The sequence below is a fragment of the Phyllobates terribilis genome, unplaced genomic scaffold, assembly GCF_046119375.1.
Source record: "Phyllobates terribilis strain yellow unplaced genomic scaffold, ASM4611937v1 Scaffold_9__5_contigs__length_417890890, whole genome shotgun sequence".
Lineage (NCBI taxonomy): Eukaryota > Metazoa > Chordata > Amphibia > Anura > Dendrobatidae > Phyllobates > Phyllobates terribilis.
The window spans coordinates 91,680,643-91,703,316 of record NW_027362769.1 but is presented as its reverse complement, the minus strand read 5'-3'; the positions used below and the strand labels follow the sequence as shown (position 1 = coordinate 91,703,316).

The window sequence follows — 22,674 nt, the reverse complement described above, 5'->3', positions numbered from 1 at the left end:
CGCTGGCTGCGAATTTGCGCTTTCGTTCAAAGCTCTGGGATATGGACAACTGAACGCTGCGGTGGGACGTGGACGTTGATGCTGTTTCTTGAGAAACTGCCATAACAAGTGAAGACTGAGGGGAGGGGGCATCTTTGCATGCAGTATGGACAGGGGATTGCCTTGCACGCACAACAGGAGGTTCTCTTACACGCAGAACAGTGGAAGAAGCAGTGGTGACACCCACTGACACTGGTCGTGGACCCTGGGGTTCACCCCACAAAGTCGGGTGCTTTGCTGACATGTGCCTGATCATGCTGGTGGTGGTCAAGCTGGTAGTTTTGTCACCCCTGCTGATGCTGGCATGGCAGGTGGTACAAATGGCCTTTTTGGGGTTATCAGCAGAGTCTTTAAAAAAATTCCAGACTCTGGAAGACCTACCGGTTGTACTGGCAATGTCCCCCGTGTTGGTGTTACGAGGAGCTGTTGCCCGCCTTCTGTGTGCGGCCACCACACTGCTTCTTCCTGCCTGTTGGGGTACTCGGCCTCCCTCCCCCTGTGTGCTACTGGCCTCGCTCTGCGTGTCCTCTTGCCACGTTGGGTCAGTTACTAGATCATCCACCACCTCCTCCTCTTCCACTTCCGCACCACGATCCTCCTCCTGACTTCGTGGCAATTGTGTCTCGTCATCGTCCACCTCTTGTGACAAATTGCCAGCGTCGACTTCCTGTGGCCGTGGCTGTTCAAATATTTTGGCATCGCTACATGGGATCTCCTCTTCCACCACTTCAGGCGGAGCAGGCGAGGGGCACAAATATGGAAATGGACCAGTGAACAGCTCTTCAGAGTGTCCAACTGTGGGATCAGTTGATGTCTGACGACACTCGGCATGGTGGGAGGAAGGAGCATCAGGGTGAGGAGGAGTATGTGGTCGAGACTCACGGCTACTAAAACTTGACCGTGTGGAAGACAGACCAAAGGTGGTGGTGCCCAGGTAACTGGAAGTATTATCTGCTATCCAATTAATAACCTGTTCTCACTGATCAGTTCGCAATACTGGTGTTGTAGTGTGCTTCCCTAGTAATTCGGTCAAGAAGTGGGAGCGAGAAGATGTGGCTGTTGGTTGTGGCACATTTTCACCTTGGCCACGGCCCCGTCCTCTACACGCACCATCACCAGAACGTCCAGTTCCACGTCCCTTGCCACGCACCTTGCCCATTGTAAATGAAGTAAAATAGCTTACACTCGCACTATCAATGGAAAAAGGGTAATGAAAAGGAGATTAGAACAGTGGAAGAGGAAAGCCACAGTTCTATTTCTCTGGCCTACACCGGAATCTTTTAAACAGATATATTTGTGTCTGAACACTGAGCGAGACACTCAATTTTTTTTTTTTTATGTAAAAAAGGCAGAAAGGTGGATAATACAGAGATTTGAACCGTGGAACTGCAAAACCACAGTTATAGTTATCTGGCCTACACCAGAATCTTTTAAACAGATATATTTGTGTCTGAACAGTCAGCGAGACACTATTAGGCTGTGTGCCCACGATGCATTTTTTAAGCGTTTCCGCAGCGGCAAAAACGCTTAAAAAATGCATGGTAGAAGGCTTGCCATGTTCCCCAATGATAATCCGCATGTGCTGTGCACATGCTGCAGAAATTTCCGCAGCAGATTATCATTGTGGAAAAAAACGCAGCACTACCAATTATTTTGGGAAGTGCTGCGTTTTCGCCGCCATTGACTTGCATTAGATCGCATGGATTACGCATCACTGTATATGTAGATGCGCATTTCATGCATTCTAATGTGCGGATGGTACCCAGGTCTAGAGAAGAGAAGACTCTCCTCCGGACCCGGGTACCATAAAAACTGTAAAAAAAAAAAGAATAAAATAAAAAATAAATACCGTATATACAGTGTCATGTAAAAGTTTGGGCACCCCTGGTCAAAATTACTGTTATTGTGAACAGTTAAGCAAGTTTTAGATTAAGTGATCTCTAAAAGGCCTAAAATTAAATATGACACATTTCCTTTGTAGAAGAAAGAGAGGGGTCGCTCACTGGTCTATTCGGGTGCTCTGAAGAAAAAAGTAATCTCAATTGCAAAAAGAACTTCGGCACTCCATACATGAATATATAAGAAATATTGTATCTAGACTAATGTCACTTTGAAAAATGAAGGTTTTTTGCGCATAATTTGGCCAATTTATGTGTGCCCATCAACCACGACAAGGTCACCTTCGTATGATGGGAAACTACGCTACGCTACCACTGGATATGCCACTCTTGGGCTGTAAGCCTGTATGGACAATATGTCTCTGCTTGGGCTTTTAACCTACAATGTATGGGCTGGTAGAGCTAGTTAAAACCACCTGTGACTGAATGGGAGGGACACATGGTCAGAAAAAAGGCTGTCAAACTTCTAATAGTGTGAACACGTACCTGCTGCAATGCTCCAGGAGCGGGATCCCAAAAATGATTAATAGAAGAAAGAGAGGAGTCGCTCACTGGTCTATTCGGGTGCTCTGAAGAAAAAAGTAATCTCAATTGCAAAAAGAACTTCGGCACTCCATACATGAATATATAAGAAATATTGTATTTAGACCCGGGTACCATAGAAACTGTAAAAAAAAAAGAATAAAATAAAAAATAAATATATACAGTGGCATGTAAAAGTTTGGGCACCCCTGGTCAAAATTACAGTTATTGTGAACAGTTAAGCAAGTTTTAGATTAAGTGATCTCTAAAAGGCCTAAAATTAAATATGACACATTTCCTTTGTATTTTAGGCAAAATATATTTATATTGTAATTTTTTACATTTTATAAATTACAAAAAGGTAAATCGACCAATGCAAAAGTTTGGGCACCCTTGCAGATTTATGTGCTCAGATAACTTTGACCAAGGTTCCAGACCTTAATTAGCCTTTTAGGGTTATGACTTCATCACTATCAATATCATCGTTAGGAAAGGCCAGGTGATGCAAAAAACCCAGCCTCCTCTAACCTTGTGCCAAAGAACAGAAGCCACAGAAGCCATAGGTTCTTCTAAGCTGCTGGCTTGCACTCTGAAAATGAAAATGGTGGAGGCCCTCAAAGCAGGAGAAGGCTATAAGAAGATAGCAAAGCGTTTTCAAGTTGCCCTTTCCTTAGTTCTAAATGTAATTTAGAAATGGCAGTTAACAGGAACAGTGGAGGTCAAGATAAGGTCTTGAAGACCAGGAAAAATGTCAGTGAGAGCTGCTCGTAGGATTACTAGAGAGGCAAATCATAACCTCCGCTTGACTGCAAAAGACCTTCAGAAAGATTTAGCAGACTCTGGAGTTGTGGTACATTGTTCTACTGTTCAGAGACATGTGCAGAAATATGGCCTTAATGGAAGAGTTGTCAGAAGAAAACCTCTCCTGCGTCCTCACAATAAAATTGAGCCTCAGAAGTTTGCAAAAGAACATCGAAACAAGCCTGATGCATTTTGGAAACAAGCCTTGTGGACCAATGAGATTAAAATAGAACTCTTTGGCCACAATGATCAAAGGTAAATGTGGAGAAAAAGGGCACAGAATTTCAGGAAAGAACATCTATCCAACCATTAAGCATGGAGGTGGATCAATAATTCTTTTGGGTTGTGTTGCAACCAATGGCACGGGGAACATTTCACAGGTAGAGGGAAGAATAGATTCAATTAAATTTCCACAAGTTCTTGATGCAAACATAACACCATCTGTAAAAAAGCTGAAGTTTAAAAGAAGATGGCTTCTACAAATGGATAATGATCCTAAACACACGTCAAAATTCACAATAGACGACCTCAAAAGGCGCAAGCTGAAGGTTTTACAATGGCCCTCACAGTCCCCTGATCTGAACAGCACTGAAAATATGTGGCTCAACCTCAAAATAGAAGTGCATGCAAGGCGACCCAGGAATCTCACAGAACTGGAAGAATTTTCCAAGGAAGAATGGATGAAAATCCCTCAAACAAGAATTGAAAGACTCTTGGCTGGCTACAAAAAGCGTTTACAAGCTGCGATACTTGCAAAAGGGGGGCTACTAGGTACTAACCATGCAGGGTGCCCAAACTTTTGCTTCGGCCCATTTTCCTTTTTGTAATTTATAAAATGTAAAAGATAGAAATATACATATTTTTTTTGCCTACAATACACAGAAAATGTGTCATCTTTAACTTCAGGCCTTTTAGAGATCATTTCATTTTCAAATTGCTTAACTGTTCACAATAACAGTAATTTTGACCAGGGGTGCCCAAACTTTAACATGCCACTGTACTTACCTTCTGGCGGCCCCCGCTGCACTTCTCCTCGCATGCCGACAGTTCGCGATGTACTGAAGGACCTGCGCTGACGTCATAGTCATGTGACGGGTCACGTGACGCTGACGTCGGCAGGTCCTTCAGTGTACCGCTGCCGGCAGCCGGGACGGTGAAGCAAGACAGCGCGGGCCATCGGAAGGCAAGTATAGATTTATTTATTTATTTTTTTTACATTCTTTCGGTCACACTATATAAATCCATGCCATTTGCATGGATTTATATAGTGTGACCAAGTTGACAAGCACTTTCCAAGTGATGCCAAAATCGCCTGGAAAGCGCTTGTCAATCCGCATGCGGAAATGCAAGTGAAGAACGCTTCACATCCGCTTGTCCCTGGCAGGAAAACGCATGTACAATCCACATGTACAATCCGCATGTACAATCCGCATGAGTTTATTTCTGACAGGGAGATGCAGAAACGCTCAGGAATAAATCCTGAGCATTTCTGAATCGTGGGCACATAGCCTTACTGTTTTTTTTTACGGAAAAAAGGCCAAAAGCAGGATAATACAGTGATTTGAACCGTGGAACTGCAAAACTACAGTTCTAGTTATCTGGCCTACACCAGACTCTTTTAAACAGATATATTGGTGTCTGAACAGTCACAGACACACTCAATTTTTTTTTTGGGGGGGGGGTGGGGATACCAAAAGGTTAATAAGACGCGTATTTGTACAGTCTGACTGAGGGAAAAAAAAATACAGGATTTAGATGAAAAAAAAAAGGATTTTTCCTGGCTCCTGAGACCGGGGGATAAGTCTAGTAATTCGACCAGCAGGAGCACACAGGACTGTAATGCAGTGTTTGTTGGTATAACCACTGCGTCTCCTATACAGCCTGCCTGCCTGCCTGATATCTTGGATGGATATTAGTCCTGAGAAGGACTGTTTGTTTGATTTTGCAGGCTTTAGAGACCCTACACTACCTATTTCGCACTATATATCTCTCCCTAACTCAGCAGCACTGACCCTACACTGGCTGATCCGGAGCGACTGTGTCCAAGATGGCGGCGCCCGGTTTTAAATACTTGAGGTGACGCTGTGCGGCCAGCCAATCACTGTAATGCCCACAAACAACATGGCTGCGGCATTACAGTGACTGGCTGGTAATCCCCGCATGTTGATTGGCTCTGTAAAGAGCGCCAAACGTGCAGGGCGGAGACCCGAGCTCCCGCCCGAGTAACCCGGAAATGCTCGGTGCTCGACGAACATCCTGAGTAGTGAGATGCTCGGGCGAGTACCGAGCAGTGTCGAGCATCCTCGCTCAACACTAATTATTTTATATTAGAACTATACAATAGATACAATTCCAATACTTTACTCACTATTTATTATGCTATTTCTTATATTAATATTATTTTATACCTATATATACATTATATACAATCCCAGTACTTTACTCACTATATATCATGTTAGTTATTATTTATAATGTATTTTATATTAGAACCATATCTACATTAGATACAATTACAGTACTTTACTATTTATCATGCTATTTTTATATGGTTTATAATGTATTATTTTATATTAGACCTATATCTACATTGGATACAATTTCATTTTTTTCTATTATTTAAAATGAATTATTTTATATTAGAATAATAATAATAATACCTACATTAGATACAATTCCAGTACTTTACTATTTTTCATGCTATTTCCTATATTAATATTAGTTTAGAACTTTACCTACATCAGATACAATTCCAGTACTTTACTCAATACTGTATTTATCATGCTAATTTTTGTTTTGTTTCCTGTGTCCTAACAAATGATCTTCCACATCTACTGACCTGTTCACAGCTCCTGTGCAGAGCAAATACTGACAGCTAGTGTAAAGAATGCACTAATCAGCTCTGCCTTATGTAGATGAAGGCAGGAGGAGTGGGCGCTAGGACCCTGCAGACAGTAGCTCCAATGCCCTGCACCCTCCAGCCTTATCACAAAGCAGTGAACAGCCGGGTGTGAGTGAGTGTGTGCAGTGCAGAGAGTGTGTGGTTGCTGCAGGACTCCTCCAAGATCCCCTGACCTGACACCCTGGAGATGATCCTCAGGTAAGGAGCTGCATACTCTCATTGTAGCAGAGCTCATTGCTGATTGTCTGAAGTTACTTTGTATGTTTCCTGCTGGTGTATGATGGGCTGCAGTGTTCAGGTGTGCTGTGCCCAGAGCTGACACTGCTGTGTGCCTCCTGCCTGGCATCTTGTAACTTCCATGCTACTTTGTGCACAAGTCCTTGTAGTCCATGTCTGTGCACTTATTGTTAGGATTCCTTTGTATGAGCCTCTTTTGCTGTACTGTGTCCCTATGAGCGGCATCGGGTCATGTTCTGCCCATTTACATGTCACAATTCCTTAAGACATTTCCTTCTTGCAGGTGTAAGAAGTTCTTGCTGCTCTATGCTGCATATCTGACCCTTCTGGTCTCTGGCCAAGACAAAGGTAAGGAGAGCCCTTAGTCCACATTTCAGGCTCTTTATTCACTCTAGGCTTTTTTTTTTTTCTTTCTTGCTTTTGAATGTCTGGTGAAGTACATAGAAACTTCAAGGAGTTATTGAAGGATTAGGGGAGGTGATGGTGTGGGACGCTGAAAGAAGTGGTGGGGGTGGGGTGACACTCATGTGATGCCCCCTCTCCCTGGGTGTTCGCTGGCTGCAAAACGCCACCACTTCACCTGTTTAGCCGGTTCTGTTATTTTACCAAATGACACACAAGTTCAACTTCAGTAAATGTCTCAATATAATGTACTTTTTGTGTATTTTTATGACCTGGGTCAAGTTTTGCGTTCACTTGTTGGATGGGTGACCAAGACAAATGGGCACCATCCTGAATTTTTGGGTCTTCTTCTGCACATCGGCCACTTTTATGTGGTTCCTTGCTACATGACATATGTTGAGCTGGCAGCTAAGAAGCCATCCATAAATCCCTAAACTCAACATCACTTTGTTCGTGGCGTGTTTGGAACATGCTTATTCTTGCTACGAAAAATGTGTTAAACTTAATATAACATTTGCATTGAAAGCCAAGATCCTCGCTGGTGAAAGGCCTTTGTAGACAGATTAGATTACTTGCTTTTCCTTTTATTATATTCCTGAGCAGTAATGGAGGAGTGTGCAGTAACACCCGGTCACGGGCAATTTATTCTATTCTAGCTGCAGTATTAATTTGACCAGATTTGTGATATGCGAATTATACTCGACCAGTAGGGGGCGACTTGCTTGAAAATGAGTTCAGAATTTAATGCCCTAGGAAGCATGAACTAACTAATGTATGATGTAGATACTCAACCCAAGAAAATTAATCATTTACTGTGGTCAAATGGATACAGTTCTAATACCACACCAAGTTCAAACCATATTAAATAACATATATAGGCATTATCATTATATTCTGACCAATAGGTGGCACTTTTCGACAGGCTATGTATTTAATTGTATGCCTTTCTGTGTGATGATGGCGTGCAAATCTCTTTATATGCTAAGCAGGCATTGCTATATGTCATAGTCTATAACTAAAGTAATTTTTGGTTTCCTACATTACTTTATCCAGGGGTAATAGTAGGGGCAGGGGTTGCAATTGCACCTTGGGCCCAAAAAGTCTCTTTGGTCTATATGAAAAGATCATTACTATTAAAAACTTGTAATAATTGAGGGCCCCATTGGAGCTTTTGCCTTAGGGCCCATGAGCTTCAAGTGACACCACTGACGATATAGTAATTATTTACAGTAGATGCCCATAAAAATCCCAAGATCACACAGCTAGGAAATGTTGCCGGCTTTTATTTACATCTATGGAAATTCTATGAATCAAATTGCCTCAATGAGTGATCTAGCTTTTCTCCCAAAGTCTACAGTATCTGTTTTTAAAGAGTTATTCCTAAAAAAGGAAGTTAAAACCCAATCCATAGGATAGGGGACAACATGCTGATCACTGAGGATCCGACCGCTGGACCCCAACGACCCCAAGATCAGGGCTCTGGAATCCAGAAATCGGGTTTCAGCCCCGTCTTCAATGGAGCGGAAATGTACATGTCCGACCTCCACTACATTCATTTTTTTGTAGGACTGCTGGAAATAGCTGAGCACAGTTCTCAACTTTCTCCTGCAGCCCTATAAACAATGAATGGAGCTGAGGTCGAGCATGTTCATCTCCATTCAAAACTCGGTTTCAGAGCCCCGATCTTGGGATCAATGGAAGGTTCCACTGGTTCAGACCCCAACAATCCACAAGTTTCTCCTATCGGATAGGGGATAACTTGTCTTTTTGAGAACAACTTTTTGATATAAATATTAGATTTTTGTAGAGTAACCTTGCTAGTTGTGAAGTGATCTACCAACAATTCAATATTTGGTAAACTTCTTGTATAGGAAACCAAAGATCTGATTGGAGGACTTATTTTCTGACCAATCCTTTTGTTTCCCATAGATGTAAGTGGTATCACAGCTATTTGGCAACCATTTAATAACATGTATATTTGTATTCTGTATAGTAATTATTTTGCAGATTGTGCATAATCATCGGCTGTATAATTCCCCTATACCTCTGCCCATCCGTACTTTATGATTGATCTGTTGAGATAATGGAGTATTCTGGGGTAATGTTTCCTACTGAATCAGATATAATCTGCAGCACTTTGTAGACTTGTAAACTCAAGAATCCATGTAAACCTGACAGTTAAAGGCAACCTGTCACCAATTTTTCCCTAAATAAACTAAGTTCCCCACCTTTAAGTTGTCTTTAGTAGCTATCCAGCAACCTGTTCATGCTAAGCAGTACCGTTTGGCCCGATGGGTGTCGCTGTTCCGTGCTTAGCGCTTCCTCTATCCCCGCAATTGTCTGCCCTGATTGACGTGGCTGACATCTCCTACATCATGCACAATCTGTTCAACGCTCAAGCTTACACAGTAGAGAACAAGAGCTGTGAGGACACAACAGACTGTGGATGACGTAGGAGACGGCAGCCACGTCAATCAGAGCCGATTGCGATGATAGAGGCAGTGCCGAGCACAGTCCGGCGGCCCCTGTCAGACTGTGTACCGTGTGGTATTAGCAGACAGCACAGGAGGATTAGGATTTAGTTTATATGGGGAAAACTTGGTGAAAGGTTCCCTCTAAATACAGACTATATTTTATCATCGATAGAAGGCAAGTCTAGTTTTTAGCTCTTATTTCTAAACAATATTTTGATGTTATGTTTCTTATGATAGTATTTATTATGCACCATTGCCAATTATGCCTTTGTATGGTATTGCAAAAATTTAGGCTGGTTTAAAGAATTAATCCCAGATTATTAAATTATCCTCTATCCATGAGATAGCAGACAATTAATAATCGTTGGGGGTCCTACCTCTGGAACACCCAGAATCCCAAGAATGGGGTTCTGGATCCCGGGAAAGGGCTCTCTCATCTTGAACGGAGAGGAGGTGTGCGTAGGGGATGACTTAATATTTTGGAAATAATCCTTTTAATTTATGGCAGTTGTGTCCAATCAAAGTTGTGTGCTTTGTATAGTGGTCCAAGATCCATTGATAGACAGAGAAATGGCGTGTGCAACATTTTTCTTTTCTGACACTGAAGTTGTTGGCAAGAGACCTAAATCTGATCCCATAGAAAAATGTGATCAGTTTCCCTTTGGCAATTTTGTGCAAAGCAGAGGAAATTTATGATCGGGACCGGACATTTGTGCCGGACACCCTAGTTAGTTTAGTTAAATTGGTTTAAAGGTGTGTTCTCCCCCGCTATATGTTTATATAGCCAAAAGTGGCTGGGAATATAAAAAATATCCAAGAGGGCTAAGCTGCGCTGTTTCTGTAGCTCCCATGGAAGTGATGGAACCTACAGAAACCAAGTGGAACATCTCACCCTGGTGTTCCCGTAATCCTGGTCGCTTCTGGCTGCTGCATATAGACAGGCATTCTCATCAAATCCATGAATGGCTGACATGGGAATTCCCGACCAAAAATAACATAGTATGAAACAAGGCTACAATGACCACCGGTCAAACCATTTTAAAACCAGTGTGTAGTAGATCAATGTGTGCTTTTCTCCGTTTTTCTATTTAAGGGTGAATTTCCGCTACAAAATCTGCATTATCTGCTCAATGCGTGCATTTACCCTAAGTCTAATGCCACATTTGTTGTTGGAATGAGCTGCCTGATTGAACCGTAGATGTAGTTATAATATTTAAATTAGTTAATAACGAGCTGCTGTTATTGGAGTCATTCAGTTCTCCTGCAACTTTAAAGATGCACTAATATTAACAATTTTTAGAGGCTAAACCTGTGGGAATGTACATGTAGTGTAGGTGCATTAAAATACTCACCGACCAGAATCTTCTCCGGTTCCCAGCACCGCTCCGATCCTCTTGTGGGTTGCGAGATTGAAGTTCTGACACTCTGGATCTCACTGGGGTCTATGCGTGAGACAGAAGTCACTTTCACAATGTAAGTCTATGGAGCATCGGAATGAGGTTCCATACACTTATATTGTAATAGCATCTTCCGGCTCATACATAGACCCCAGTGAGATCTGGCAAGTCAGAGTAGTCATCATGTGACTCGGAACAGAACCGGAGCGGCGCTGGAAATTAGAGAAGATGGCAATCAATGAGTATATTAACGCACCTACACTACATATACATTTAGGCCATAAAAATGTTAATGGGAGTGCTTCTTTAATGAAAACATACAACACAGATTAATTACTTATTACTTAATGGCTATATGACCTTAGCCCACCCACAATGATGATAAACTATTTGCACTACATGTTATACAGCTCATGCCTTCCTAGCCCTAAATTCTATTCCTTGAAATAGTTTCCTTTTGAGCACCTTGTTAAAGCCACGCGACCACCTGAATTATATGCACCAGAACGTTTACCACAACATGGAGAGAGGCCATCGTTACTATTTAAGTAGGCTACCAATCTTGTACAATGGCTCACGGCTTATTGATTTTAACATCTTTTAGATCTCCAACATAAAACAGTCGAAGGTTTGAAACAGACCCATAAAATGGTTGAATGGGAGCAAAATTAGTACGGAATGAGCCAAGGATTTGCAGCACTATGCTTGGATCATAGTTTATGAGTTAGCAGTGGATTTATGGCATATAATAAGAGCAGACAACTTTAGCGGCTTAGTCATCAAGCAAGCTGTCTGGAAGGGAAGGTAAAATATTCTGCTAAATTCACACCGAGGAGTGGCAAGTGTTAGCTTACAGTTTGCTAGTCTAGTGGAGTTTACCTTTGTGTGATCTATCACTCTGATGTATTTCATTCTATGTTTACTGCAAAATACTTCTGATGTGTTCAATGATTACGTCACAGAGGCAGGAAAGACCCCACACAGGAATATGTTGTGACATAGAGTTTGAGACTTCAGGTTTTTATCTATATATATATATATATATATATATATATATATATATTTATATATATATATATATATACAGTGCCTACAAGTAGTATTCAACCCCCTGCAGATTTAGCTGGTTTGATAAGATGCAAATAAGTTAGAGCCTTCAAACTGCAAACGAGAGTAGGTTTTATGAACAGAAGCATAAATCTTACAAACCAAAAAGTTATGTTGCTCAGTTGAATTTTATTAAATTTTAAACATAAAAGTGTGGGTCAATTATTATACAACCCCTATGTTTAATATTTTGTGGAATAACCCTTGTTTGCAATTACAGCTAATAATCGTCTTTTATAAGACCTGATCAGGCCGGCACAGGTCTGTGGAGTTATCTTGGCCCACTCCTCCATGCAGATCTTCTCCAAGTTATCTAGGTTCTTTGGGTGTCTCATGTGGACTTTATTCTTGAGCTCCTTCCACAAGTTTTCAATTGGGTTAAGGTCAGGAGACTGACTAGGCCACTCCAACACCTTGACTTTTTCCCTCTTGAACCAGGCCTTGGTTTTCTTGGCTGTGTGCTTTGGGTCGTTGTCTTGTTGGAAGATGAAATTACGACCCATCTTAAGATCCTTGATGGAGGAGCGGAGGTTCTTGGCCAAAATCTCCAGGTAGGCCGTGCTATCCATCTTCCCATGGATGCGGACCAGATGGCCAGGCCCCTTGGCTGAGAAACAGCCCCACAGCATGATGCTGCCACCACCATGCTTGACTGTAGGGATGGTATTCTTGGGGTCGTATGCAGTGCCATCCAGTCTCCAAACGTCACGTGTGTGGTTGGCACCAAAGATCTCGATCTTGGTCTCATCAGACCATAGAACCTTGAACCAGTCTGTCTCAGAGTCCTCCAAGTGATCATGAGCAAACTGTAGACGAGCCTTGACATGACGCTTTGAAAGTAAAGGTACCTTACGGGTTCGTCTGGAACGGAGACCATTGCGGTGGAGTACGTTACTTATGGTATTGACTGAAACCAATGTCCCCACTGCCATGAGATCTTCCCGGAGCTCCTTCCTTGTTGTCCTTGGGTTTGCCTTGACTCTTCGGACAAGCCTGGCCTCGGCACGGGAGGACACTTTCAAAGGCTGTCCAGGCCGTGGAAGGCTAACAGTAGTTCCATAAGCCTTCCACTTACGGATGATGCTCCCAACAGTGGAGACAGGTAGGCCCAACTCCTTGGAAAGGGTTTTGTACCCCTTGCCAGCCTTGTGACCCTCCACGATCTTGTCTCTGATGGCCTTGGAATGCTCCTTTGTCTTTCCCATGTTGACCATGTCTGAGTGCTGTTCACAAGTTTGGGGAGGGTCTTAAATAGTCAGAAATCCTGGCAAAAGAGATCTTTAATCCACACATGTGAAGCTCATTATTCTTGGTGCCTGAAATACTTCTTAATACTTTAGGGGGACCAAACAGAATTCTTGTGGTTTGAGGGGTTGAATAATAAATGACACTCTGAATTAACTTTTAACGTTTTAAAAAAACAAACAAAAAAAAACAAACAAACATAATTTGCTGCAGTGCATTTCCCACTTCCAGGCTGATCTACAGTACAAATGTCACAATGCCAAGTTAATTCCGCATGTGTCAACCAGCTAAATCTGCAGGGGGTTGAATACTACTTGTAGGCACTGTATATATATGCCCTCACTAAAGTCTCTAATGATCTACTAATAACTAAATCTAATGGTCACTACTCCCGGCTGATCCTCCTGGATCTCTTCTGCAGCATTCGACACTGTGGATCACCAGCTCCTCCTCACAATGCTCTGGCCTATCGGGCTCAAGGACACTGTTCTCTCCTGGTTCTTCTACCTATCTGACTTCTCCTTCACTGTATCTTTTGCTGGCTCCTCTTCCTCCCCTTTTCCCCTTACTGTCGGGGTTTCTCAAGAATCAGTCCCAGGTCCCCTCCTTTTCTCCTTCTACACCACCCCTATTGGACAAACAATCAGTAGATTTGGCTTTCAATACCATCTCTATGCTGATGACACAAAATTATACACATCGTTTCCTGACCTCACCCCTGAATTATTACAAAACACCAGTGATTGTCTTTCCGCCATCTCTAACATCATGTCTTCCCTCTATCTGAAACTGTCAAAAACTGAACTCCTTGTGTTTCCTCCCTCCACTAACCTACCTATGCCCAATATTGCCATCTCCGTGTGTGGCTCCACCATTACTCCCCAGCTGTCTTGGGGTCATACTTGATTCTGATCTTTCGGTCTCTCCCCAGATCCAATCACTTGCCCGCTCATGTCATCTACACCTCAAAAACATTTCTAGAATTCGACCTTTTCTTACCTTTGACTCTGCAAAAACTCTTACCTTACTGATTCATTCTCATCTGGACTACTGCAACTCTCTACTAATCGGACTCCCTCTTACTAAACTCTCCCCTCTCTAATCTGTCCTAAATGCAGCAGCCAGGATCATATTCCTCGCCAACCGCTACACCAATGCCTCCACCCTGTGCCAGTCGTTGCACTGGTTACCGTTACAGAGTTCAATATAAACGCATCACCCTCATCCACAAAGTGCTCCACGCTTCAGCACCGCCCTACATCTCCTCCCTCGTCTCAGTCTACCACCCTACACGTGCCCTCTATTCTGCTAATGATCTAAGATTAACATCCTCAATAATCCGAACCTCCCACTCACTATTTCCTCATAGATTGTAAGCTTGCAAGCAGGGTCCTCACTCCTGGTATCTGCTTATTTATGTGATTTATTGTTATTCTGTAATGTCTTTTATTGTCTGTACAAGTCCCGTCTAAAATGTAAAGTGCTACGGAATATGTTGGCGCTACAGAAATAATTATATATATATATATATAATACTGTATATGTGGGAGGTCTATTTATTTGCCTTAAAGGCTCCCATACACAATAGATGTCAGCCGATTCCACCAGGGAAGAGTAGGGAGGCCCAGTATACATTAGACTTTCAGCTGAACCTACCAATATATTGGTGGGTTCGGCTGACTTTTGTTTAATGTCTATAGGGGGCCTTAAAAAAAAAAAAAAAAAAAAAGTCTACTTTTAAAAAAAGAGGACTAATGCACTTATCCAAAGGTTGATAACTGCCTTTAATTAAAGGCTAGTTAGGACCATTTAGCAAACCCAGGTTTGGATGTATCACTAGGTCCAGTAGGCCATTATCAAGTTCCTGCAAAAGTTATCTGTACGGTATACACTTCAAAAGTATTTCCTCAATTAGTAAAGAAATTTTGGAGGATGCAAACTGTGAAGGTGGAAATCCACTTGCACCTTCAATACCTGTTAGCCAGACAGAGTAGTAGGCCTTATCTTTCTTGAGAACAAAAGAATTGGGCATTAAAATTTAACAGAACCGATCCTTCTCTCCCCTAATATATGGGGAGAGTCGATAGATCCATGTATGAGAGTTGTCCTGCCAAAATTGGGTTTGCCAACTTGGCACTGTGTATGGGCAACAGTTCCAAATCCTTAAGTTGATATATAGCATGCGGCTTAATATTCTGTGAAACAATTGGAAGAAACAGACCTATAGAGCTCCCAATACAGTTACATGTTAATAGGCCTTACTAGAGGGTGGCTATATCTTGTGTAGCACCTGGTCCTGGGTATTGCCGTCACCAGCTTTCGGTCTCCTTAAACCCTTAATTAGCACTAATTAATTCAAAGTAGTTGTTGTGTGGTAGGTCTTTGATTCAAGCAGCTGGATTTAACCCAGACACCAGTGTTCCCAAATCTGGACTAATCTCATCGTCATTGTATTTGTTATGACCCTCGTCATGTAATCATTTGTCCCATATTTATTAGCCACAACTTCTCTGTGTGATTGGAGAGTGGAGGTAAAGACTTTCGGAAATGGAGTCCACACACAGATATGCTCACTTGAAAATGTCTTTTGATGTGGTTTTTCCTTTTTTTTGTTAATCTGCAATTATCAAACTGGATTCCTGAGTAAGCATTCCTGGAGGAGGTACAGGCTGTGACATGGCCTGTGGAGTGAAGAATGTGAAGAATTGTAAACCTGTCCCCTCCATACTGAAGGGAAAAGTTTGGAATACAGATAATAGCATCATCTACTTCATCTGTCTTTGTTAAGTAAGGCTTTTGTACTGCCTGCCCTGCTTCCCATTCTCCATTCAGTGCTGGGTGAGCTCTTCAGCTCTTCATTGTGGCTTCTTATTTGATGGACCCTTTTTTTCATTATCTCGGAGTTTCACAACCAAGTATGTGAATTAAAAATTCATGGACTACTATCTAAGTTTATGTTCACATTGAGTATTTTGAGGAGTTGTTTGGAGGTGATCCTCTCAAATTCTCCTCAAAAACGCTTTGAAAACTCTTGTAATTCATTTCAATAGGAAATCCACTTGGCTGTTCCTGTGAGGCTTTTTTTTACCAGAAGAACTTTTGAAAAATGCTGGGTGGGAAAAAAGTGAATGTCATTTCTTTGATGCTGATCATGAAGGAAACCTCTCCAAATTAAGCACTGTCCAATCAAAAGGCTACAAAAGATAACGCTCCAGGAGAAACCTCTTTTAAAAATTTTGAAAACCTCTTCAAAACCGGTTCAAACTCTTCCAAAAACTCTACAAAAAGGATCTTTTCCTAAAGAGGTTTCTGATTGAAAAACCTGATTGAACCATGATTTTTGAACCCCTCAAAAAACTCCTATCAAGCCATACACACTAGATGGCTGTCAGCCAAACGATGCTTCTGCAGATTGTTTGCCCAACAGCCATCTCAGCTGACTCTCCCACACACAGAAGTTGTTGGGCTAAGCGCTCCTGTGTTCTCCATGAGAAAGTCACCAGCTGACATGTCGGCGTGCAGCTTATCTCTAGGAGAACAGTGCGATCAACACTCCGAAATTGGACAAGCCCAATTGACATATTTTGCAACGATCAGTCTTCAGGTGCCCCCATGCACATTAGACCATCGGCTGAACCCGCCGATATTGGTGGGTTTGGACGACACTAGTTTAATGTATATGGGGGCCTTAAGCGTTTAATTCAATTTACAACCAGATAAGCCCTCTGTACAGAATGCCCGAATTCTAGAAGCTGAGCTCAGACCTATCAGTAGTTAAGACATTAAATGGCAATCAAGCATGTGGGGCAATGTCCAGCCTCCAAGAAAACCTTTCTTTGAAGAGTCTGTGTAAACATGTACTTTGGATTATTGAGAATGTATGCAAGTGAGCGAGGGGAGCAACCAGACAACTCTATCGCCTACTTTTCTGATGTTGAATTAGTATTAGAAGAATTGTTAAAAAAAAAAAAAGAGAAAGTAAGCAAAGAGGAAGTATATTTCCTTGAAGAAAAACAAGATTTGCATGACTACTGATCTTTTAATCACTGGCGTAAATTGAAGCTTATGAGCCCCAATGCGAATCTCCAAGAAGGGTCGCTAATTATTGTTTGTCTTTTATAGAATTGATATTCTCGTTAGGGTCAAAGGGATTTTTTTTTCTATTTCCCTAGGCTTCAAGGGTGCGATGTTTTCTCCTTGTGGAGACCACCAATTCCAAGTAGGGAGACTAAGCAGCCGGGAAATATTCCCTGGGAAAAGGGTTTGCAAATTAGCTATCCCGTTAATAGGAAGAAAGCTGTCAGTCTAGTGACACCTATTGTAGGTAGATACCCTATAATGCCTGATCCTTTAACAAGCATTGTCATGTGACTTATGATAATTTCCAGAAACACCTTATAGGTCATTAATTGGAATTGACATTGTCCTTATGGTTCATGCATTGCCAGGGAAAGTGATTAACGGACTCTAAAATATATTCTTCAAAGAATGAATCATAAAAGTTTAGGTTTTATTTTAATGTACACCTACACAAAATGAAAAAGCTCACAGATAAGGAGATGCTCACATTATAAGCTTGTTGATTACTTGGTGGTGAAGTTAACAGATTAACAAGGTCCCTGGAAGTTTGTCAGTGCCAGCGATTGTATGGCACCTCTTGCTGACAAATTAGTTTCTTTGGCATCCATCCATGGAGCAACTTTAAACTCTAAAAGCAGATAAAGGAAGCATGTTATTAACTGTGCACAATAAGGATGCAGAAAGGGATTCTCAGACGTCAGTTGGTTTTCATCCAAGAAAAGGTTAAGAACCCTGAGACAGATGAGTCTCACAGAGATAGAGATCCAGTCATACATATATTTATAGTCAACATTTCGATGAATTTGAGTTCTTTTGTAGATCCATGTTCCCAGGGTTTTAGTCACTTTTTTATTTGTTTTATTTTTAGCAGAACTTTTCCATTATTTGAGGAATTTGCACAAATTATAATTTAAGTAAAAAATGTAACACTCAGATGGCAAAATGTCCTGGAGCAGTGATATATATAGAATAAATATTATAGCCAAAGCTTTCTGATTTGCATGAGTGCCGGGGGATATTCAGTTGCTTGACATTAGAAAACCTTACTAGTAATGAGCGAGCGAGCTCGTTTAACCCTTTCGCCGATCATGCTCGGGTGCTTTCCGAGTATCTTCGGCGTGCTCGTATATTAAGTTAGAGTCCCTGCGTCTGCATGATTTATGACTGTTAGTCAGCCTCAACACATGTGAGGATTCCCTAACAAACAGGCAATCTCTGTATTTGTTGAGGCTGACTAACAGCCATTAAACATTCAGGCGTAGGGACTCCAACTTAATATACGAGCACGACGAAGATACTCGGAAAGCCCCCGAGCGTGCTCCGCGAAAGGGTTGAACGAGCACGCTCGCTTATCACTAAACCTTACCATATACAGTGTGGTCAAAATTGTCTTAGTAAATAGGTGACCCAAGTTACAAAATTCAGCACCAGATCATCTGTAAGTAATAAAAGGGTTTTCTTAGATCTATACAGAAATGAGGAAATGGTATAAAATTACAAAAGGGCCTATATTTCCCTCCTAAATGGCCTGCTGCTCTTGTGCTACCTGTCAGTCTATGTTTACTTTTTTGAAGCAATAGTGTCTGTGTCTACCTCTATGTGAATGGTGCAATCAATCACTTGGATTAGTGGTCTTGTGTCATATAATACATAATCCAGTGATTGGTTTCAGCGGTCATATGGGCAAACAGGGACATCAAAGACAAACAGGAAGCACGAGAATACCAGGCACTTTAGTACAGTTTCTATAATTCTAAATGTTATTTCTATGGTACTAAAAACAGTTAAATATTTGCCTCATCAGACAAAATACTTCTAGCCCTTGCTTAAACGTTTTACTTGCTTCTAAGTGTTTAATGAGTTATTTTCTGAGAAAAGCAAAGAAAATTATATATTTCCAATGGCAGAAATTGCTTTGCATAAAAAAGTGTTTATACTGAGTGCAATATCTTTTCATGTGTGTCCTTTTCCCTGTCTGTGTTTCTGGTGCCCAAAAAAATCAGTGGTAGAGCAGAGCAAAAAGATTTGTGAACCTCCTCCTACCTGTCGAATAGATAGAAACTGAAAGATAATGAGCGCAATAAAGTCTTATCCGGGTTAAAAAGGAAAGCTAAAAAGCAGAGAGTGCTCATCTACCTTGTGGGGTTGTGAAAGTCACAACCCCGCAAGGGTTCGTCAACGTGTTTCGATGTGTACTTTGAAACGCGTTGACGAATAAAAAGCGCATTTATTCCTTTTCGGTCTCCTAATACGTCCTGGAATATTAGGCAGCGCGGATTTATACCGGAGCCTCTTCTTATGAGTAAGCCCAGCGTGTTACGCCATCAGCATGATGCGAGCATGGTTATATTAATCAGAAGAGACGTTAGGAATCCCAGCAGGTAGGAGTAGGTTTGCAGGGCTCTGGTAAGGTGGCCAAGGACTACTGTTGCAGTCACTGGACCAGGTCCTGGAAATCTTTTTGCTCATCTCTACTCAATAGCTCATAGTTCAAAGTTTTGAGCTCATTATCAAAATAAACTTGGGACCACATGGTGCGATCTCAACAATCAGTGCCCAACATTTTTGCAGCTATTGCTATGTTCCAAATACTGTGCTTGTTTCCATATTCAGATAATTGTAGTATCAGCTGGTACAGAAACTGTATTGCATATAATTCTGCTATTCATTTGTTTTATTGGTCAACCAACTATTGATTTGTAGCATTTCTATTACGTAATACATCAAATCATTAAAAACTGGCTTTGATCTTTGGAATATTTCCAGCTGACTATCTAATTCTTGGCTCTGTTGTATTTGATAAAGACTTGTCAGCTGGATAACTCTGTAGAGGGTTTATTTTAGGTGTTGCTACTAGTCTGGAACTGACTATATCTTCCACCAGGCTCTTAACTTCTTAAGGTGGCCATAAACATTAGACTATGTTCACCCAAACCCACCATTTTCGACAGGACTAGCCCACTATATGATGTGTATTTGATGTTTACTTGACATCCAATATGTAGATGTTGGGTGGAAAGCTGATCGATAAATGGTTAAAATGTTCTCATGATTCATCTATTTGCTAAATTAAAAAAAAAAATCCAGCATACTTAGCGATGGGATTTCTTTTACTGATCTAATAAATGCTCTGGGACTTGTCAAAGAAAGTATAAGGGACGTTACTATTTAGTATGCAAAACAGACTCTAATTTGCGCTTGCAGTTTTCACAATTACTCAAGTTTTAATTATGACACAGCAGGGACCACACACTGTGACTGGCTTTTTTGCTGAGTTCACAAGTGATTGGAAAACTTTTCAGCCGTCATTTTAAACTTTATATACCATTTACATCATTGGCCGCTGCTTTCATCATTATAACGGTAGGTCAATGACTTTGGAACTTTCGAGTTTTTGTGAAATTCTTGCTATGCCTTCAAGCGAAGCTATCATCAGAATACTGCCTATTGTTTAAATCAAATTTTTGTATTAAATGTATTTTTATTTTTGTCTTTTTCATATTTTTTAAATAAAAAATAAACATTTTGCATTTTTACACTCGCAACTGGGATTTTTTTTAGACTAACTTCCTCTTGTTTCAGGAAACAACACATGTACATAGCCACAATGAACAGATCCCAACACCATCTTTTGTATTGAAGAATCTAGTGATCTTATATAAAGGTCATTGTGAGGAGAGGGGGAGCAGGGTCAGCTGTGACATCACCTGTTGTGATTGGTGGATTCTGTGTTATCAGCTGCGTATTCAAATCCTGCATCTGATAAAAAGGAGCTCCAGATAATTCCTGCTGAAAGAACTGGAATTATGAATCTAAGGCCATGGCCCCACTATCAGTATTTGGTCACTATTTTTTCTCAGGAATGGGAGCCAAAACCAGGCGAGGAACAATCTGGTTTTGACTCCCACTCCTGAGGAAAAATACTGACCGAATACTGACCAGACACTGATAGTGGGGCCGTGGCCTTAAAGTCAGTTTACACCGGTGGCACGATACGACCGCCAATCGGTAAAACTTCGGCAATCGTTTAAATGCCTGTCTACACAGGCAGACCAAAGCAAATGATGCCCACTGAGCGGTCTGTGATAGTTTGATCCATGCGCATAGGCTGCCATTGTTAAAATAAAAATTACTTTTATGTGCAGGATAACAGACAATTTTGAAATAAGTGTGTTTTTAGAAATGCACTCACCTGGAGTGTTTCTTGCTATATTGCAATAAACACTTTGATTACTGCTGTTCTGGTCCAACTTTGGGCTTCAGCCATTGAAGCCCATGTTGTAACACTGCCAAATATTGAGAGAAGGTCTAACAAGATTTTTTGGTGCTTGTTGCATGAAGAACGTTCCAAACTTATGGAGTAGATTTAGATAGTAGTTGTCTTTGTTTTTAGTATAAAACCATTACAAGTTTCAGTCTCGGAATCTGAGGAAAGTCTGAGGTTCTGAGGCTGAAATGTGTTATTAGACCAATGTCCTATTGAAAAATCAAAATGATTCCTAGAATGAACTTTTCATCACCGGAGTAAAAAATTGTAAGTTTAAGCTAAATGCACACCATAACCATGGTTTACTAATTGGTCAAACTCTCACAGTCCCACTGTTTGGAAACATTTAGTCATCTGTACTTCTAACAATATCCAAAAAATAAAGTTTTATTTCTTAATAGTAGGGTATGCATATATGACTGTATACTCCTCGTGAACAAAAATACAGATCGGAGTAGGAATTAAGCCTCAAAGAAAAATAGAGAAATATAACGGTGTGTGAAATGGTATGAAGAATTTTTCAGACCCCTATTTTGAAGTTCCACTGATAAACACGTAGGAGTCTCCAAACCTAGGATCATTTTGCCTCCTCCACCATCGTCATAGGAGACCCAGCAGCCAGACATGTATGACATATAAAATAACAAAAGGGCCTATAGTCCACTCCTAAATGGCCTGCTGCTCTTGTGCTCACTGTCAGAATAAGTTTACGTTGCTGAAGTAATGGTGTCTATGTCTACCCATACGTGAATGGTGCAGTCAATCACTTGGATTAGTGGTCTTGTGCCATACAATACTTAATACAGTGATTTTGTTGCAGTGTTCCTGTGGTCAAATGGAGACATCAAAGACAAACAGGCAGCATGAGAATAGCAGGCACTTTAGTACAGTTTCTAGAACTATAACTGTTATGTCTTTGGTACTAAAAACATGTATGACATATTCTTTATCCCCTTTCCCAACAAGTGCCGTGTTACTAATAGTATTCTGATATTCCTCAAACAGGAAAGTGAGACAATATTAAAGCCTAAGGCTAAATCTAGATTGTGAAAACCCACTTCTATTTGGATGAAAAATTCAGCACAATTTATTGACTTTTTATTCATTCGACAGGAGCAGTTTTCTTAGTTTTCTCCTTAGATAACATTACTTTTGTCTTGTTGAAGGCCTCTAAAATCTCTGCTCATCTCCCCCCTCTTTTCCTAATTCCCCATGCTTTATCTTTATTAGTTCCCTGATAACGACTTTGAAGGACAACAGTCTTAATTGACATATACTCCCCTATAGAGAACCTTGTGGACAT

The 22,674-nt window shown here is 41.1% G+C and overlaps 1 protein-coding gene across 1 annotated transcript in view; it reads left to right on the top strand.

Annotated features, from left to right (window-relative positions):
- Positions 1–6,207: 6,207 nt before the first annotated feature.
- Positions 6,208–22,674, top strand: part of COL18A1 (collagen type XVIII alpha 1 chain) — a 220,250-nt gene continuing 203,783 nt past the window's right edge. Inside the window, exons 1-2 of the mRNA XM_073646775.1 lie at positions 6,208–6,360; positions 6,683–6,747. Of these exons, the coding sequence (XP_073502876.1) occupies positions 6,350–6,360; positions 6,683–6,747 (76 nt within the window). The 5' untranslated portion in view covers positions 6,208–6,349. The remainder of the gene's footprint in view (positions 6,361–6,682; positions 6,748–22,674) is intronic.